The sequence below is a fragment of the Emydura macquarii genome, unplaced genomic scaffold, assembly GCF_026122565.2.
Source record: "Emydura macquarii macquarii isolate MOO-44397 ecotype Brisbane River unplaced genomic scaffold, CSIRO-AGI_Emac_v2 contig_1254, whole genome shotgun sequence".
Taxonomy (NCBI): Eukaryota; Metazoa; Chordata; order Testudines; family Chelidae; genus Emydura; species Emydura macquarii.
The window spans coordinates 9,241,191-9,259,951 of record NW_027131391.1 but is presented as its reverse complement, the minus strand read 5'-3'; the positions used below and the strand labels follow the sequence as shown (position 1 = coordinate 9,259,951).

Sequence of the window (18,761 nt, the reverse complement as noted above, 5' to 3'; positions counted from 1 at the left end):
GGATGAAAGCCAATCTTCTTACCGGGTGAGCTCTTCTTCAAGCTTAAAAGACCCAGAGGAAGATGGGACTCCGGCAGTGGTTCCTCTACGCTTGATATGCGCTTGGCTGCAGCTTTATTGTATATCAGCATCAGTGATCACAGCCAAAGCAGATGGAAACTTTGCAGAAATGAAATTATATGAAAAATGCCAAAGGGAGATTAGATCGTGGTCATGACAGTTTCATTTCACCATCTCCCTTTGTGTCGAGGAAGAGACCTCTCGCCCCCACTTTCTTTTCTTTCTTTCTCTTGAAGCCTTCGCCTTCTCAGCTAGTTTTCTGGCTGTGTTCCTTGCCAGGGCAAGAAGGTGATACAAAGAGCTCACCTCCATGCACAGTGGTGCTGGTTTAACCCCAGCAGTGAGTTTAAAATCAGCCTAATGAAACCAAGGCACAGGGCTGGGTGGAGACTCTTATTTCCCTTTAAACCGGATTTATTTCAGTTTAACTTACATCCACTGGAAACATGTTTAAGCTAAACTGAAATAAGTCGCTTGTGATGGGGCAGTTGCCCCCCCCCCCACTGGCAAGGAGAGGGTTAATGAGAGCCTGTGGCCCCACCCCGCCACACCTGCAGCGGTGGCCAGGCCCGGAGAGGGAAGTTAAGGAGGAGACCTGGCCCGGCTCAGGGCTGAGCAGAAAGGAGAATAGAGCTCTGCTTCTCTGATGCGAAGGAAGCCCAGAGACTGTGGCAGTTTGCTGGTTGGACAAGCCTCCTGGCAGATCCCAGACCCTGGTGCCCATGCAAAGTACTGGTAGCCCTGCTAGACGGGGTGTGGGGGGGGGTCTCTTGGATGGCCCTGTTTGAAAGTGGTTTTTCCTGAGTTCTTTGGACGTGAATACTCCAGAAGGGGTAGGACTGAAGGGCTGGACTGGAGGGCTCACGCGCTGCGGCACTGGACCTGGCAAGAGAAAGCCAGCTCCCAGTGGAGACCTGTGGCTGGGGGAGTCATGCCAGGATGGGTCACAAGGGGTCCTGCAGAGGCAAACCTGAGCACCCCACCCTTACAACAGAATAGGCATGCCCCGCTCCCACAAAGGGCTGCAGCAGTTTAAGTAAACCAGTGTGACTTTGACAATGGTGGGCTCACTCCTCATTTACACCTGAGTAAGTAAGAGTTGAATGAAGTCCATAGCCTCATTTTACTCCCTTTTCACTTGTCTAGCACGCGCCTCCTCTCTGAACTTTCACACCGTCGTGATGGCTGCTGCTCTTGGCATCTACTCTCAGCCGTACGGACCGACTTCCCTGCTGCTTTCAAACCTCTTCTGAAATGACTCATCATTTAGATCTCCCGTCTTGCTTTGTTTCTTTACATTTGAGACAGAAGGGCTGGAAAGTTGGCTTTGTTGGTTGGTCTTGTTTGTCACAGTATCAGTTCAGGTCTTGTCCCTTCCTGCTTCCCCCTGACAGATTCTGTGGATGGCTGGAAAATCAGTAGGGATTATGGCACCACAATCACCAACGCAGTTAAACTTGGTTCACTGGGAGGGCAAAGAAATTTGGGCTCAGAGCCTTGGTCCCATGGGATTCAGGCACCTAGATATCTTTGAGTATTTGGGCCTTGGAATCAGACAGTTTACAATTATTTTCTGTTTGTTTTGCTGTTTGTTAACACCTTTTAACTCAAACACCTGGCAAACAGCTGGGAGAAAAGAACTCAATGAAAAATTCAGTATCTTCACTCTGAGAAAGCACCCACTCAAGTTCTCTAGTTATCCAATGAGATCTCCAATCAAAACAGGAAAAATTAGACTAGAAATTCCAGAGATTATTAAGGTTAAAAACCAAGCAGAAAAAAATTAAAAACCAATTCAGGTCTTCTTTCACCATGATGTGGAAGAAAAATAGGATAAAACACCAGTATTTTCAACTTTGCTAGTCACATTTAAGGCCCTGCAAAAAGGGCTTGTAAAGTCTTAAGCATGATTAACTTTACATGCTGTGGGTAGTTCTAACTTTCCAACTGTTTCATTTAACTGTGTGGTGCATTTTGGGCAACAGTTTTTGAGCAAGATTTTATGCTAAAGTTGCATGAGGTTTCAGTGTAGCATAGTAGCTAGAGTGGCCTGGGACTCAAGGGATCTTAATTCTATTCCCAGTTCAGCAAGTAACTTGCTGGGTGACCTTAGGCCAGTCACGTTGCGTCTCTGTGCCTCAGTTTCCCCATCTGTAAAATGGGGATAATGAAACTGATCTCCTTTGTGAAGTGCTTTGAGTTCTACTGATGAACGTGTGAGACTGTTAATGAGGGGAATTGGGGCTATTGCTGTGTGTTTGATTGATCATTCTGGATCTCTTCTGCTCTTCAAGTACAACATAGCTAAGAGTCTCGTTGCACAGCAGGTTCCTTGTTAAGGCTGCCCCATCGAAGCCAAAAAGCCACAGACACAGTCACTGAAGTTTCCACATTTTCTGTTTTCAGCCAAGGCCAAGATAACTGCATGTTGTGATCAGATACTTTATCTGATTGTGGTGCTGCTGTTGATGACAAAGTAGGATATTATTGCTGACTCAGGGCATAATACAAAGCTGAATGTTCTGTTCCCAGGGTTGACCCCGTTCGCCCCCCTCCCCTCCCACCTCACACACACTTTGATATCTTTTTTAAGGTGGAGTGAATTTAGTGATGGTGAAAGATTGTAGACAGACCTCCTGTGGTACCATAGCAGTGGTGTTAATTGCGGGGGCTGGGGAGGGGAATGCCCCCTTCCCCCCCTGTTTTCACAGTAGCGCAAAGTTCCACAGGCCACAGACCAAGGGGGCCCATAGCCCAAACAATTTTCAGCACTGGTCCCATACTAAATCAGCAGGACTGCTGCAGCAGCAGCAGCCTGGACCATCACTCTGGCTTCATGGTCACAACACCACTGGTACAGACAGAGGGGTGGCTGGGCCGAATGGTGCTGTGACCAGCACACGGCGGGGGCTGCTCCTGTACGGCGGAGTGCAGGGGAGCCTGCCAAGAACCCAGCTCTCAGCAGCACCCCTATGCACTGAGGGAGGGGAGACTCCCCAGCTGGAGATACCCGGGGTCCCTGCAGCACAAGTGGGGACAGGAGCAGGGTTCCCAGTGGGGTGGAGCTTGGAAACAGGGACTGGAATCGCTCCTTCCCTCCCCCCAAGAAATAGCTGAATGGGCACCACTGGATCAAAGTCCTTTTCTCCTTCACTGAGTGGGTATGGCTGAAAAACGACGGAAAAGAGAGACAGACAACTGTTATGCAGCAATTGTGGCCCAACTCCGCCTTCCAGCACCGCCTGCAACGTCTGCGGCTCAAGGATTGTGCTCCTCAGTCACCGAAGGTCCCATATAAAATAAAACCTGGGAAAGATCATCCTCAACTCTGCAGGATCCACGATGCCGACAGCCACAATGCAACAACTGGCCTCCACCCTAAGGGAGCCACAACCTGTAGGGGCTGGGAGTGAGTTCTGTCTGTCTGGGTTTGTATCAGCATCCACCCCACCGTGTCTGATCACTGAGTCTCTGTGATGCATCACCTTCATTCCTAGATCTCCCCACTGGAACTAGCCGCAAGGATGCAATTGAATGTCCTGGTGATGTGAGCAGCTGCTTATTGGGAGCTGGACTTCAGCCTGTCAGGGTACATCTACACATCAAACCCACCCCGGCAGCAAGTCTCAGAGCCTGGGTCTACATCTGACTGAGGCTACAGCCCTGAAATTAGCCAGATAGGTGTTCCAGCATGCGCTGGACCTCAGAATCCGAAACCCAGGGAGTGGGATGCATTTCAGAGCCTGAGCCAGAATGTCTACACTGCAGTTTGTAATGTGGCCCAGGCTCCGAGACTTGCTGCCAGGGTTTTGTGGGTTGGGTTTTTTGATGTGTAGCCCTTCCCTTGCAAATAGGTCACAAAGTGCTGGGAGAGTCTGTTTGCCAGTTCTAAGACAACAGAGCAGCGACAGGCCCCATAACTCACTTCCAGCCCTCTGCGCCTTCCAGTCCCAGAATATGTAATCTGCTCGGTGGAAAGGGACTCGGAGCCCTGGTCCCTCTCCTTTCTCAACACTCTCACGGCGTGTTGCTGCTGACTGCTGCTTGCTGGCCTTGTTTTGTCTACGAGGCTGAAAGCTGAGTCCAGTCTGCGTTACACTCGTTCGTGAGAGCTTCCTACTACAGTCTCCGCTGAGCAGGGGGCGTGCGCAGGAATTTAAATGTGGAGGGGCGCATTGAACACACACACATTATACACCTTAAACCATATCAACACGTGCACAAACATCAGGTGCTTCGAAATAAACAGCGGCACACTCAGCATTTCAATGAAAATCCATGCGCCATGGAGCCAGCTGAATAAAAGTATCCACAAGTACTTGGCTGTGGGGGGGGGCACAGAGCTCCTGCAGCCCCAGGGGAGCTGTCAGTTCCCACCACGGTCCCAGGGCTGGAGGAGGTCTGTGTCCCCGCTGATTACCGGGGAGGCCCGTGCCCCTGCTTGCCCCTTTTTGTGCACGCCCCTGCTGAGTCCACTCTGTGAGAGATCACAAAGGGCTTCTTTCTGATCTCACAACGAGTGTGACGTCTGTCTTTACATTGCCTTTGATGGCATTACTCCGATTAACCCCTGTACGAGGGCAGAGTCCAGCCCAGGTTTTCTACATTCCCTTCAACTCCTGCTGTCCTAGCCCCTTCTTTGTGATAGAATAAAGGTTTGAGATGTAGCTGTTGGTGAGAGAGACAAGCTTCGAGCTACGCAGAGCTCTCCCTCAGGTCAGGCTGTGTCGCTGGAGAGCTTGCCTCTTTCACCAACAGAAGTTGGCCCAATACAAGATCTTACCTCCCTCTTCCCCCCTTGTCTCTGTAATAATAAGTAGTAATCAATGTCTCTGGAACAGCTGAATTGCTAAAATACTAAGATCTTGTTTCCATGCCCTTGTCTATGTGAATTTCAGATCCATGATCTCTTTCAAATCAGAACCCTCTGGAAGTGGAAGGTGCTTAGATTTAGGGGTGTGGTTTAAATTCCCTTAAAGAGACTGCCCCGAGTTACAGAGATCAGTTCCAGTTCTAGTTCTCCCAGAGTTCAGGCATGTGCTGAGCCAGGGTTCTGGCTTGAGCCAGGCTCTCTGGAAGAAAGACCCCAAGACTCTAGCCATGCCTGAAGAATCTCTTAGATTCATAAGTGGTAGGGCCGGACGGGACCATTAAGGTCATCTAGCCTGACTCCCAGTCGTGCGCTGGCCAGAGAATTTTATTCAGTGATTCCCACAGTTCGGGGAATGTCTCTTACCTGCTAGAAGAGTGACATTATCAAGCCCAATAACTTGTGGCTGAACTAGACACAGCATGTTTTTTAGGAAGGCATCCAATTACAATCCAAAGGCTAAGTGATGGTGAACCAGCCACATTCCTCAGTGAGTTGTTCCAAAAGACAGTTGTTTTCACTGTCAGGTAGGAGGCTCCAGTGGTGGCTAATTGCCCTCACTGCAGGCAGACATCATGTATCTGCCATCACATCTCTGTCACACCCTTGAGTTTCTGCTCCTGCTCCTCTCTTGTGGGTAACTTCCCCCTTGCAGCATTTGTGGACAGTAGGGTTTTTAACCATGATAAAGGGCAAGCTGATTGTTTAAACTGGAACGCAGTCCACTTCACTCCCCTTGTGTCTGACGCTTTGTCTCTCTCACCCACTCAGTGGCCTATTCCATGGCTAAAGTTTCCCAGATTTGGTGAATCCCTGAAGAAACTCTTATGTTTTAACAGTAAATGACCTTCTGAACCAGATCTAAAGCTCAATGAAGCCAGGGGAAAGTCTCCCATTTACTGTAAGGCCGTTGGATCAGGTCCGGGGTCCATGGGTATTAGTGGTGAAACTGGCCCAACGTTGCTAGCCTGCAGCATGGCAGGAGACACGTTTCCTTCTGCCATCCCTGCCATGCCTCTGCAGTGTGGTGCGGAATCATAGAGTCCCAGCATCATAGAAGATGAGAGTTGGAAGGGACCTCAGGAGGTATCTAGTCCAGCTCAAAGCAGGACCAACCCCAACTAAATCATCCCAGCCAGGGCTTTGTCAAGCCAGGCCTTAAAAACTTCTAAGGCTGGAGATTCCACCACCTCCCTAGGTAACCCATTCCAGTGCTTCACCACCCGCCTAGGGAAAAAGGTTTTCCTAATAGCCAACCTAGACCTTCCCCAATTGCAACTTGAGACCATGAGCAACTTGAGCAGATGGCTGGGGCGACCCTGGAAGGCCAGGATTCCTGCTTCTCCTTTTCACCAGGAAGTTTTGCCCCACTGATGAGTGCTGCCGAGTCTCAGTAAGATCATAAAATGTGACTATCTGCTTCGGCTGGCTTGGTGGTTCCAAAATGCTGAATTGAAACCAGGGTGTGGAGCTGGACCCGGCTACTCTTGGCCGTGAGTCCAGCAAGTCGTTCGGAGTTCACTCTGCAGACCTGAGCCTGTTAAGAAGCATGAGTTTTGCTAGGGCTCCAGAGGCAGCCTGGGCCACTGCTGTGCATTAAAATTCAAGTCAGACATTTGTGCTGGAAGACAGGAAAAGCTGAAGCACTTTTCCTTTGGAAGTGGAGTGTGGTGGGCAGTCTGTTGACTGCCACTTAACTGTAGTTGAGGTCTAGAGTCTGGGCTAGGGGTAGCTTTTTGTAAATGTAACCAAATACAAAGTAAATTTCATTTTGATAGCCCCTTCTTTCTTTTTACCTATGTGCCCCTCACTGTACTAACCCCCCAATCTTTTGTACATCTGTCTTAACACGCTCTCTCTCTTCCACGAGGGCAGGCCTCTATTAGCTACATTTTACACCTGGGAAACTGAGGCATGGGTAGGCTGTGAGTCCCACCAGACTGCACAGATGTCTGCAACAGTGCAGGGACTCGAGCCCAGGTCTCCCAAGCCCCAGGCTAGAGCCCGCACAATTAGTCCATCCTTCCTCTCCTCCTTCACAGAGTAACTAATCCAGGCCTACCTAGGAATTTACAAGCATCACTAGGTTTCATGGGGACTGAAGAAGCAGACTCAGATCCCTCAACCACCAGAAATAAAGGAGAAGCTCCATTAGTTGTTGGTGGTATAATGTCTATGACTAGAGGGGGTTGGAAATTTTATGATGAAACATGGTTTCATTGGGAAAATTCTGATTTTGTTACAGCAAAATGTTGTGCCAGATCTAGTACATATTTGATCAAATGTTTGTCCGAATACCCGCAGCTTTATGGCAATACACCAGTCTTTCAGGATCCACAGCTCCAGCAGGGACCCAGGGAGCTGGAGCCAGGACACGCAGGCTGCCCACCCCCTGGTAGCAACACTGGGAGCCCCAGGGGCAGCCTGCCAGCGCCGAAAGCCCCAGCCCCAGCAGGGCAGCTAAGTGAAAACACTCTTGCCAGTTTCATGGCTGCTAACTAGAACATCAGTGTCATGCTTTGTTTCAGGGACACCATATTTTGGTGTGTCTGAAACAAAATTTTCAGGGATCTCCAGTTCATGGGAAAGCTTTGGTAAATTTGCTTTGGAACCTAAGCAAATTCGTAAATATCAAAATCCCTTGTAAACCAAACTAACCCATCTTGGCCAGCCCTGCCTGTGGCATACCTACAGAAGCCGGCAGTCACACAGAGCAGCCAGCTCCCCTACAACGTCAAGATGCCCACAGGACATTGATGAAGCTGCTTTACACAGAGGCTGCCAAAGAATAAATGACATTAACAACTTCGCGTGGCTCTGGGTCAGATCAAAGGCAGCTTTAGACGCGCTCTCTCCTTTACAAATGCAGGCCTGAGCAATTGTGATTTGTAAAGCCTGGGCCGAACAACCTGTTGGGGCACGTTATTAAGAGAGAGAGATTCTGTGCTGCTCCGAGACACGAGGGATGATCAAACAGGATCTTAGCTCATCTGCTTTCGGTCTCATGCCTGGGAGGTTTGGCTGCAGGCCCGTGGGCTCTGGCGGAGGATTTCATCAGACTGCTCAAGTGTGCTCATAATCATCCTCTTGTTAACTGATCCGATTCCCGGTTATTGGCCAGCACAGGAACATTGTTCTGCCTGGAAGTTAGGTGGTCTGGGCTTAGCCAGACTTTTATGAACTTCTCCAAGGGCTGGGCTGGCGTCTTTGAGGTGGTTGTTATTTTATCTGATTCCCTTTGTTTCTCCTCACTGGCCTCTGGGCTTTTTAACACCTGGGATCTCTCCCACGGTGCCGGGATCCTTTGGCAGCAGTGCTGTCTTTGGAATGCCAGCACTGAGCATGCTTCTAGTGTCACTCATCTGTGTCCCTCACGCTTACACTGGCTCTGATGGCGTAAAGGAGCTGACAAGCTGACATTAGGTGTCCTCGGGGGGGATTTTCTAACATCAGGGGGGTCCCTGGGAAGCGCAGCGTTTGGAACAAGCCACACTGTACAACTCTCTACTGCAGGGGTAGGGGCGGTCCTGGAGTGAGAGGGATGTAGCCAGAGCATTGCTACTCCCCGGCTGTTTTCAGCTGTTGGAACAGTCTGTAGGACCATCAGCAGCTGGTCGTAGGTAGGCTCTGGCTGTTCTGATCTGCACGGAGGGCTGAGGGGGCCCGCAACATAGCGGTGCACAGGTGGCACATGGCCAGCTCCCTCCTATGCCACGCTCAGCTCTGCCAACAAGTGACTTCAGCACCCCCCCGTTGCCATTCCTGAAGAGCTGAAAAGGGCCTGATCCTGAGGACCCTGGGATGCAGCACTGAGGGAGGGAGGATGAAGGTGGCTTTATGCCACTTGGACCCTGGGCACTCCAGGCTGCTTCAGGGATTGCAACAACCCCTGGTGTGATTTGGGAAAGTGGAGCTGCTCTAAGCCCCCCCCCCCCCCCCCCAGGCTGCATAGGGGCGCTGGTGCTGCCCCCTCCAGCCTCTGCCTGCCCCCAGCATGTGCCCATGTGGGGGAGGATGTGGCGCTTTCACAGCCCCTGTCATGGCCACTGCGGCATTCAGGGGCCCAACCAAGGGGATAACCCCGCCTGTGCTGAGCACTTGTGAAATTCTGCCCAATTGTCGGTGCTGAACACTTGAAAATCTGACTTCTAGGACCTGGTCCAAAGTCCAGAAAGACGCCCATTAGCTACCATGGCCTTTGGCTTGAGATCAGAATGAAACGGCTTCGGGTAGAGACCCTGATCCAGCATTGGGCATTGCAGGAGATGCATTCGCAGGCTCTAACAGGACTGCAGTTTGGGGGCACTCCAGAGGCAAACAAATGTAGTACCACAGGGCAATGATAAGAAAGCCACAGAGGAAAACAGACTGGTTCAAAATATTTATTTGTAAAAAGATATTCTAAAAAATATAAAAATAAATATGTCAATATATACAATATATAATAACAATAATTAATAATAATAATTAATAAAACGTCATGTGAGACATGTGTCTTGGGATATACTTTTTACATACGGCTTTCCAGCCCCACAGATTATCTTGTCACCTTGGAGCACATAAATAGTTTTCCACGTCATCATCATTAGCACCGATGTCACCAAACATTCAATGGCCTCACAACATCCCTACGAGGTATCACCCTCTCCCCCCCTTCACAGATGGGGACACGGAGTCTGAGCCCCCCCTCTCCTCACCCCCCGCCAGGGGTGCAAACTGTGATTTGCACAAATGTAAGGAAGAGGGGAAACCGAGTCCACAGAACTACAACAACCAGCTTGTGCAGATCAGTAGAGCTGGGAGTAGAAGTCAGGCACTCTTGACCCTCAGCCCAGGCTGCTACGGCTGTGGTCGGGACCATATTCACCGGTCACTATAAGAATACGTGTGCTGCAGCCTATAAAGTGCACAGTGACGCAGAGGGTTAGAATTTAAAATACCTGTGCCCAGCCTGAGCTGCCCAGCCATGATTTTCAGAGGTGGTGAAAATCCCACTGACTTCATCTGGCGTGGCGTTTGCGTCTCAGTACGCCTGAAAATCAGGCCCTGGTCTCACGGCGGCCTCCCAACGGCAGAGGCTGAGACTGCGCTGCCTCTGTTTCGCTTGCGGTGAGTGAGAATACAACCACCGCCTGCCTCAGAGAGACGAGGGGGGTCAGTCAGTAATAGACCTGCTTCCCTCGCACTTAGCCTGCTTGAACTGGTGTCACTGCTGATTGACACGAGTGTAAAAGGCCAGATTTACCCGTGCTGGTCATGTAGGGCCACTGCGCACGTGGGCGTTTTGGGTGGAGGAAGGTGCTACGCAATAAGCCAGGCTGCCCGGAGAGAATCAGTACCATTGTCTTCCCTCCTGGCCAGTCCAGTCTCTAACCTTGACGTAGCAGAGCCCTTTATACGAGGATTCATTAATTACATTCACAGGGGCCTTGCCCCTTTTTGCCTTCATGATGAGAAAAGCTCTTTTCCTAACTCCAGGGGTGAAGTCACTGTATGTACCATGATAGGCTTTTACTGAAAATGTAAGTGAAGGTTTAACAAAGTCGGTGCTATTTGAGTCTTCTAAACCGTGCGTTCCCTCCCCCAGCTGCTTGGGGGGTTGAGGAGAATGATCCAAAATAGCAGCTGGCCAGCCAGCACTTCAACCCCTTGCAACTGCCCTTCCATTCGAGTGCCTTTCTCATCAGTCCGGTTTAACAATCCAAGCCACACACAGTAAACAGTCACATTTCCAGAGCCAGCTGGGTGAAAGAAGCCAGTGCAGAAGAAAAGCATGTCTGTTTCAGAGTAGTCACACCTTTCACTCACCTAACAAGTGCCTTAATACTGTGTGCAAGTAACAACACGGAAACACAAATACATGGGCGTGTACAGCACTGCTCAGTAGCACAATAGCGCTGCCCAAGTCCCCACTTCTCTAACTTCTTGTTAGGAGCCATAAATAAGAACTTCACCATCCTAGATTTTAAGGGTAGAAGGGACTCTTCTGATCATCTACTCTGACCCCCTGCCTAACACAGGCCAGATGATTCATCCAACATTGACCCCAAGAACTTGAGGTTGAACTGGAGTAGATCTTTGAAAAGGACACCCAGTCTTGAGCTGAAGATCACAGAGGTTACCTGTGGCCTTTAGCTCCTTCCAGATGCTCTCACAGTATCTGCCAGAGATGGGCAAAACCATGGTTGCTGGGGATTTTGCAAGGTTTTATCAAAATCCTGGTAGTTCAAATCCAGGTCTCGTTTTGTCTGATCCCAGACCCTTTTTATATTGATGGGGAGAGTGCTGAGGCGTTGAGCTAAATGGTTCTGGTTTTCCAGTAACCATCTCTTGATCTCTTCCTATAGAAATGGGTCCTCTTTCTCCTGATAGAGGGAAGAGCAGCTCAAAAACCAAGCCTCTGACGTGGCGGAAGTTGGTACTGAATTTAACAGGGATTTTCTGTTCTAAGTGAAATTTTGTGAGAAAACTCACACCCTGAATTTAAAAGCAACCCCACCCCATGCCCTGCCCCTATCTCTTCAGGCCCATGCTAGAGAGGCTGCTCCTTTGAAAATGAGCAGGGAAGGAATCCAATAACCTGCAGGACTGCATTCGCCATGTGGCGCGTGGGGCAAGAAGAAAAGATGATGCTATCACAAGGGGAAGCCAGGACAGAGAGCGATCAGAGGGGCATGTCCTTTCCATGTGTGTGCCGGGAGGAAGCGTTTGTGACCGGCGAAGCCGGGGTTGGGATTATCAAAGCCATTCAGTGGCTGTCCGTAGTCCTTAGGCAGCCTGGAAAATCTCAGCCTGCTGGCCTGATCCAAAGCTCACCAAAGACACCAAAGATTTCAGCGGGCTTTGGACCTGGCTGTGAAGATCAGCAGCTGCTCTCAGAGACGTTCTCCCCTCTTAACTCTGAGCAAGGCCAAGTGTCTTGCTGGCTTTCGCAATGACAGTGTGTGCAAGGACGGTGTTCGACTCGCTGGGGCCCAGAGCAGAAACGAAGGAGTGGGTCTGGGCCTGCCCTCCGGATCTGCTCACACATTTGATTTGTGCACATTTTGGAAGCCAAAGCCCAAGCATACCGCAGGGGACATGGGGGGAGACCTGTGATTTGGGGCCCCGGGCCATTGCCCCACTTGCTATCCCCTAACACCAGCCCTCAATGTGTGGACTTTGCAGTGGTTGTGTGACCTCAGCTCAGGCTCACAGAGGAGCACACTGGACGCTCTCCGTGGAGTCTGGTTCTTGGCTGGATTGGCAGCGCCTCTCACCCCTCTAAAGTATTGTAGGGCGCCCATCACTGCAGAACCTGGCCTCAGTTGAGCAGAACTATTTTATCTAGTGATCCTGTTCTTAAATCCCTGCCATTGGCGATTTTATACCCGTAAGTGATGAGCATCTCACAGAGCACATGGGCTCCTCTGACAGGCCTAGTGCTCCAGCAGTTCCAAAGCTTTGCGTTCTAATTAATCAAGATTTAATAAGACAGGAGGGGGCCGGAGAGGGACCAAGAACAAGCAGTGAAACCCAACTCCCAGCTGCAGTGCAGAACCTCCTAGAATCAAAGGATCAAACTCTCCTCTGATTTCCCCCTTGAAGCCAGAGGAAAGGGTGGCCCAAAGATGGACAAGAGCTACCCAGTGCATCTCGCTGGGGCCAGGGCAGTGCCTGTCCCCCATCCACACTGCCTAGTGCCTTCCCTGCCTGCTTTTCAATGACTCAAGCACTGGAGCTTCCACTATGGCCACTGCCAGACTGTTCTGTGGCCTGGGGTCAGTCCTTGATCTTCTGCCTAAATCGTCCTTTATCTTTCGGCCCTTTCGGCCTCCCGCAGAACAATAATTCATGGCATTTATAACGTGCTGTGTCTAAGGCATTTAAAATACAATACAAACACAATAGAAGTCATCCTCGTTAACATTCAAATAAATAAAGGTTCTAAAAAAGGGTAGGTAATAAATAGGAAGCCAACATGGATTGTTGAAAATAAACCTCCCGTGGAAGGAACAGTTCGGCGATACCCTGGGCAAGCGCTGAGAGCAGGACGGAAGTGGCTGTCCGGGGGGAGCCAGTCCCACTCCAAGCAGTGATCGCAGCCTCTCCTGACGGACGAATGCCTTGCGAGCTGGGGGTGTGAGCTTAAAGATCGGGGCGTTACAAACCAAGAGGGTTGAGCAAAGGGCAATCGGCTTCTCCTTTAAATGACCCCTCTCCCTCTCTCTCAGCCACCCTGGGGTCACTCCCCACAGATCCCTGCTCACCTCAGTCGCGCTGCCCCGACCCTGCCGCAGATGGGCCCAGCAGGCAAGGGGAGGGCGGCAGGGTCACTCTGGCTGCTCATGCCTGCCCGAGGTGAGGTAGCAGCACCTGTGCCGCCTGGGAGATGACCTGCACGTAGCTCCTCAGCACCTGGCAGCCCTGCTGCTTCTTCTTGAAGACGTTCATGCCCTTGCTGCTCTTGCCGTAGGTCACGTCCACCTGGGAGACGTTGTACTTGGTGCAGAGCAGGCAGGTCAGGTTGGAGATCAGGCCCCGCGTGGTCTTGGTGGTGTTGTGGAGCCGCTCCAGCAGCTCCCTGGCCGTGGGGTTCAGCTCTTCCTGGTCCCTGGTGATGTTGCCCAGGGAGGCGTTCAGGAAGGCAAAGACCCGGTACAGGGCCACCATGATCTCCTTCTTCTGGCTGGTCCGGTTGACGTGGAAGGCAGGGAAGTAGCTGGTGTTGGCGTTGCAGAGTTCATCCACATGGCTGCTGAACGGGTCGCCCTGGCGGTCCAGCTGGGGGAGGCAGGAAGGGAAGACGTGACTAGGGAATCTCAGGCACATACACCCCTCGCACACACTGCCCCACCATCAGCCCTCCCCCCCCGCAACGCTGATATGCAGTGTCGCCAGTTCTCAGGCTTGTAGCCTGGATCTTGTGCTGTGGGTTTTAAAGCCCTGCTCCTGGAGCCAGGCGAGAAGCTCGGCTTTAGCTGAACAAGGAGATTTCCAGCCTTCCTCGTTGTGCAGAAAAGCCTGAGGACGGGACCCGGGTGTAGCAGAAAGGCTCCGACAGATTCAGTAAAAAAGAACCTGTCTCCTGAGCCCTTGTGTTCGCAACGCTGTAAGTGCCCGGCTTTCGCCTGCGTGCGGAGACACCTCTCGCAGGGTCTCTCTGCCCCTATTGCCACAGCACCTGCGCAGCTCCCAACCTGTAATGGATTTAACCTCACACACCCTTGGGAGGCTGGGCAGGGCTCTGACCCCGCTGTATGGGTGAAAAGCCAAGGACAGAGCCGTTTGCCCCAGGTCACACAGGCAGCTGCATGGAACAGGCATTAGAAAGCCGGTCTCGTAAGTCTAGGCTCCTGCCCGATCCTTCTTCTCAGCCATCCCCCGACTGAACCAATAACTCACCTACCCCTGCACTTCCTCCTGCTCCGGCCACAGCTAGGCAGGGAGTCATTGGCTGGGCCGAACTGCACAGTGGGGGAAGTGCGGTGGGGGCTGAGAGAAACGTAACACCAGGGGCTGGAAGGTGACCCACCAATGGCTTTCCCCAGCCGAAGCTGGGATCTAAACTCAGCACACCACTCCACAAAAACTAGCCCGCTACTCCCCACCCCTCTGGCCTCCCTCACCACCCTCCATTTGGGATGGGAGATTCTGTTCTCAGAGCTGCTGAGCTCCCACATGACCGGGTATCCAGCCCCTGCTGCTCCCCAGTGATCCTGCACTGGTCCAGCAAACAAAACACCTGCCAGTTTTAGGGAGCCTCTTCCAGGGGGATTCTAGCAATGAGCACGTTCCGCTCGGCCGATGCCGGGTCCTTTGGAACAAGCAGCGCGGCGGGGTGCACAGGCCAGGCCCGGCTCCTGGCTGAGTAGCTCCCACAGGTTGAATTTAGGGAGTCGAGGCTGCAAAGGGAACTTACGTAGATGCTGAAGAGATCCTGAGCCGTTGCGTTGAGCAGCACCACTAGCTTCCGGGTCTGCTCGACCACGCTGTGTTTGCACAAGTGCACGTTCTCGCACATGGGGCTGGGGGTGTCCACCGGCAGTGCCTTGCCAGCCACCAGTGCGCTGTGGAGCAGCAACAGCAAGGGGACAACGCCTGTGACAGAGGAGAGAGGGAGCGGTGAGAAGACGCCAAGGGGACCCAGCCATCAGAGTCAGTCACTTCAGAGCCCAGTGCCCACCCAGGCCAGGTGAGAGCTCTGAGCTCTCCACCTGGAAAGTGCCCGGCGTCATTGGGACCAGACAGCCTCCGTCATTAATAGCTCCTGGTCTTGCCCATGCTGGGGAAAGAGGGTTAAGAGAATCTCTCCCACAGACTCAGGGCGGGATCGCTCTTTAGCGTGGCAGAGATCACTGGGAAGAGGAACCAGCTATTGCCTGGACTGGAGCCGCTGATCTCTGGGACCAAGAACCTTTCCATTCACCAAGCCAGCTAGTGCCAGGACTGCAGCCAGAAGCCCATGCCACTGAGGCACCCGTGCTGCTCTTTGATCGCACAGAAGCATTGTCGTACCTGCCCTGAGCCATCTTGCTGGCACCCAGGCTCCCCCATGCCCATGGATCCTGTGGAGCTCCGGTAAATTGGGGCTGGAGTTTGCCCGAAGGGCCATATTCTCCTCTCACTGCTACCAGTGTAGCTAAGAGGAAAATTCCCATGTCCCTGTCTCCTCAATCCCCTCTGCTCTGCTCTCTGCATTTCCTGTCACCCTCTGAGCACAGCCCCTCACCCAGCTCAGCCCTACCCTGCAATGGAGCAGGAATTCCCCAGCCTTTTCCTTTCCTATTGGAGCTTTGTGTGTTCCCAGGTTGCACAACTGCCTGTGACTACCTGTCAGATTTAGTCAGACATGCAAAGCAGGGGCAGGGCCATGTGTGTGTGTGTGGGGGGGGGAAGGGGTTGTGCCCGTTATGTGCCTGGGCCCGGGTTGCTGAGATTGAGCAAAATTTTGATAGTAGCCAGCTGAGGTGTCTCAAGGGAGGCATCTTCTAAAAGGCAGTGTTGTCTAGTGGCTAGCACTTGTGCCTGGGACTCAGGACACCTTAGTTCTAATCCGAGCTCCTGCTGGGTGGCTATGGACAATTTTCTCTGTGCCTCAGTTTCCCCATCTGTGACATGGGGATGATGATACTAGCTGCCTTTGTAAAGTCTTCGACATCTGACGATAAGCGCTAGGAATTATTAAAGCCCCCCCAGAACAGTGAGCATTCTTGAAAAAACACTGCTGTGAAAGGCTGGTAGGAGAACAGCTGATATGCACAGAGGTGGGCTATGGAAGAGGCTGCGGGGGGAGGCTGAGTTTGACTGGAGCATTTATTTCCCCAAGATTTTGCCCCAGGCGCTGTCATCTGACAAAAGTAAAGAATTACAGAACAAGCTGCTCTCTTCTGACACTGAACAAGGAGCTTTATTAGAAATAGGAGATTGGCATTGTCCCGAAAACTGCTCTGTCTCTCTCTGATTTGCTGTAGCGTTTCTGTCTAGGACCTTCCCTGGCCGACTACAGATTTAAAGATGCAGTGCAATTATCCTTCAAGCAGTCGCTTCTTTCTAGCCCCTCACCACATCCTGGTGAGCTCTTGTCTTCCCCCTGCTCCCTGGGTTCCTGACCCTCCCCTCCCAGGAGGGAGCCTGAGGGTGAACCACACTCGACTGTGTGCTGCATCACTGCCTGCTGGCCTGTTTATCACTAGGCACTGAGTAGGGTTCTCCTCCTCTGGTGCAGCCCCGCAGGCAACTCCTCTCCCTTCCAGGTTGCCCTCCTGCATGAGATACGTCCCCATTCTGGGTTAATGAGAGCAGATGCAGCCAGGTGCCAAAATCACAGGCTCTCAGTGCGGGCTAGTGCTTCGGGCACTGGACTGGGCGTCAGGAAACCTGGGGTGACAGCCTGGCCCTAGTGATGACAACAGGAGGTTTGTCCCTGACATCCCCAGGATCTCACTCCAGGTTTCTAAATCTTCCTCTGCCTCTGGGTAACCTTGGACAATTGCCCTCTGGCAATATTATCCCTTTGTGGTCATGGTGCTGGTATGAAGGATTATGATGAATATTAATCCTTGGCACTAACGTGGTGCTTTCCAGCCAGGATCCCAAAGCCTTTTATAAAGACAGGTAAAGCCTTATCATCCCCATTTTACAGATGGGGAAACTGAGTCACAGAGTGATCTGACCAAGGTCACCCAGCAAGGCAGTGGCACAGTTGAGAATACTGTGGGAGGTTCTCAGGAGTAGATAGACAGACCTGACCACCCCAGTTCCGTGCTATAAACCTCACAGTGAAGGAGAAAAATTATATTATTCAGTTTCTATGGAGCAGGACCCAATCCCGTGCAAAGCAGAGTGCCCTCAGCCTCTTTGCCAACTGGGCCTGAAGCCACCAGCCAGCCCAACAAGCGATGTCACAATACAGCTGCTGAAACCTGCATCGTTCTAGGCTCTGACAAATCCAGAAGTTGCCCACACTTGTAAGAATCTCGGAATTGCCGCAGGTCACAAGTCAGACAATAATTACTTTATTTACACTCGCTGTAGCAGCATCCGTGCCCAAATTTGTACATTGCAACTGACAGGACTTCCCTTCTGTGTGGCAATCACTCAGCTAGCAGTGTTCGTATTCAGGGAAAGGCCATTTGCAGTGAAAGCAAAGGAGGATGGAAAGCAAAAGACACAGCCACTGTCGTCCCGGAGGTCATTACCCCACAGAAGGGAGGAACATGGTCTGGTGTGGACAAGTACTATGCAATTTTCTCCCATGCATATTTCAGCTCTGGGACTCTCAGTGTGCCTAGCAATACGGAAGAAGTTTTTGACATTCACCAATGAATTAATATTAACTTGCAATCTCATTCAGATTCTCTAGCCCCGGGCATCAATAATACCTCGGTCTTTTGTAGCTTCATTCATCAGCAGATCTTCACATGCTTTAAGGCAGCATTCAATATCATTATTCCCATTTCACAGAGTGGGAAACTGAGGCAAAGTGACTTGTCCAAGGTCACTAATGAGGCCAATGGACAGGTTGGGACTAGAGACTAGCTTTCCTTAGTTACAGCCACGTGCACCAGCCAGTCACCTGCTCTGCTTAAAGCCCCTAAAACTTTTTTCATCCTATCCCACTGGTCTGTATATATCCTAGACTACTTCACATAGACATGACTTGTACTCAGGTCGATAGAACAACATTCTGGCTTTAGTTCCTAATGTTTAGATAAGTTCTGCTCTGAAGTGGTCAAGCCAAAAACATTTTGCAATTGACAACTTCCTTATTCCTCTGATTTTTTTTTAAACAAAAATCTAATTAAACAAGACTTATCAGTGTTTCCCAGCAGCGAGAGACCCAAAAGAATTAAAAAACCCTTTGGAAGAATTTCAAGTAGTATAAATTTCCAGATGGTGGTGGAAATATGCCAGAGAGACATGCTCGGTTTTTTTACTGTCAATTTCCAGAGATGCTAAGACTAGGAAAAAAGTTTCTTAAGGGTTTCTCTTTGCATCACACAGCAGAGATGCAGACAAAAGGTGTGACTGATTGCTTCAAAGTTAAAAAAAAAAAAAAATCAAAGAGGTTTGACAAAGATGATTTTACCTGCTGGAATGAACTTCATTGTGAGCTGTATCCCAGGAGCAACTTAACAGAGATTGATGTTGACAGAAGGAGTTTTCAGAAATTCATGTTCATACTGGGGGATTTCACTGGTTTATATACAGTCTGTGTTGTAAGAAGGAGGGGGGGAGAAATTAGGCATATTCATCGAACAAGCAGGAAGTAGCGATGGGTGCTTCGGAACAAGTGAATGGGCTTTCTAAGTAAGTTTTTGTGATAAACCTTCCTGTGGTTTTTAACAGA

The 18,761-nt window shown here is 51.0% G+C and overlaps 1 protein-coding gene and 1 long non-coding RNA gene across 2 annotated transcripts; one reads left to right on the top strand and one right to left on the bottom strand.

Moving 5' to 3' along the window:
- Positions 1–678: 678 nt before the first annotated feature.
- Positions 679–1,914, top strand: LOC137154583 (uncharacterized). The gene is made up of 2 exons (XR_010920240.1): positions 679–789; positions 1,207–1,914. It is a non-coding gene; the product is annotated as an uncharacterized lncRNA (long non-coding RNA).
- An 11,341-nt stretch (positions 1,915–13,255) lies between these two features.
- Positions 13,256–18,519, bottom strand: LIF (LIF interleukin 6 family cytokine). Its single transcript, XM_067550310.1, has 3 exons — positions 18,501–18,519; positions 14,832–15,010; positions 13,256–13,693 (listed from the first exon to the last, which is right to left on the bottom strand). The coding sequence occupies exons 1-3, from the start codon at positions 18,517–18,519 to the stop codon at positions 13,256–13,258; spliced, it is 636 nt and encodes a 211-aa protein (XP_067406411.1).
- Between the last annotated feature and the right edge of the window lie 242 nt (positions 18,520–18,761).

Coding starts and splice junctions, on each gene's coding strand:
- LIF (XM_067550310.1), bottom strand. Junction 13,694..14,831: donor AGGATCTCTTCAGCATCTAC/GTAAGTTCCCTT, acceptor TGCCTCCCCCAG/CTGGACCGCCAGGGCGACCC.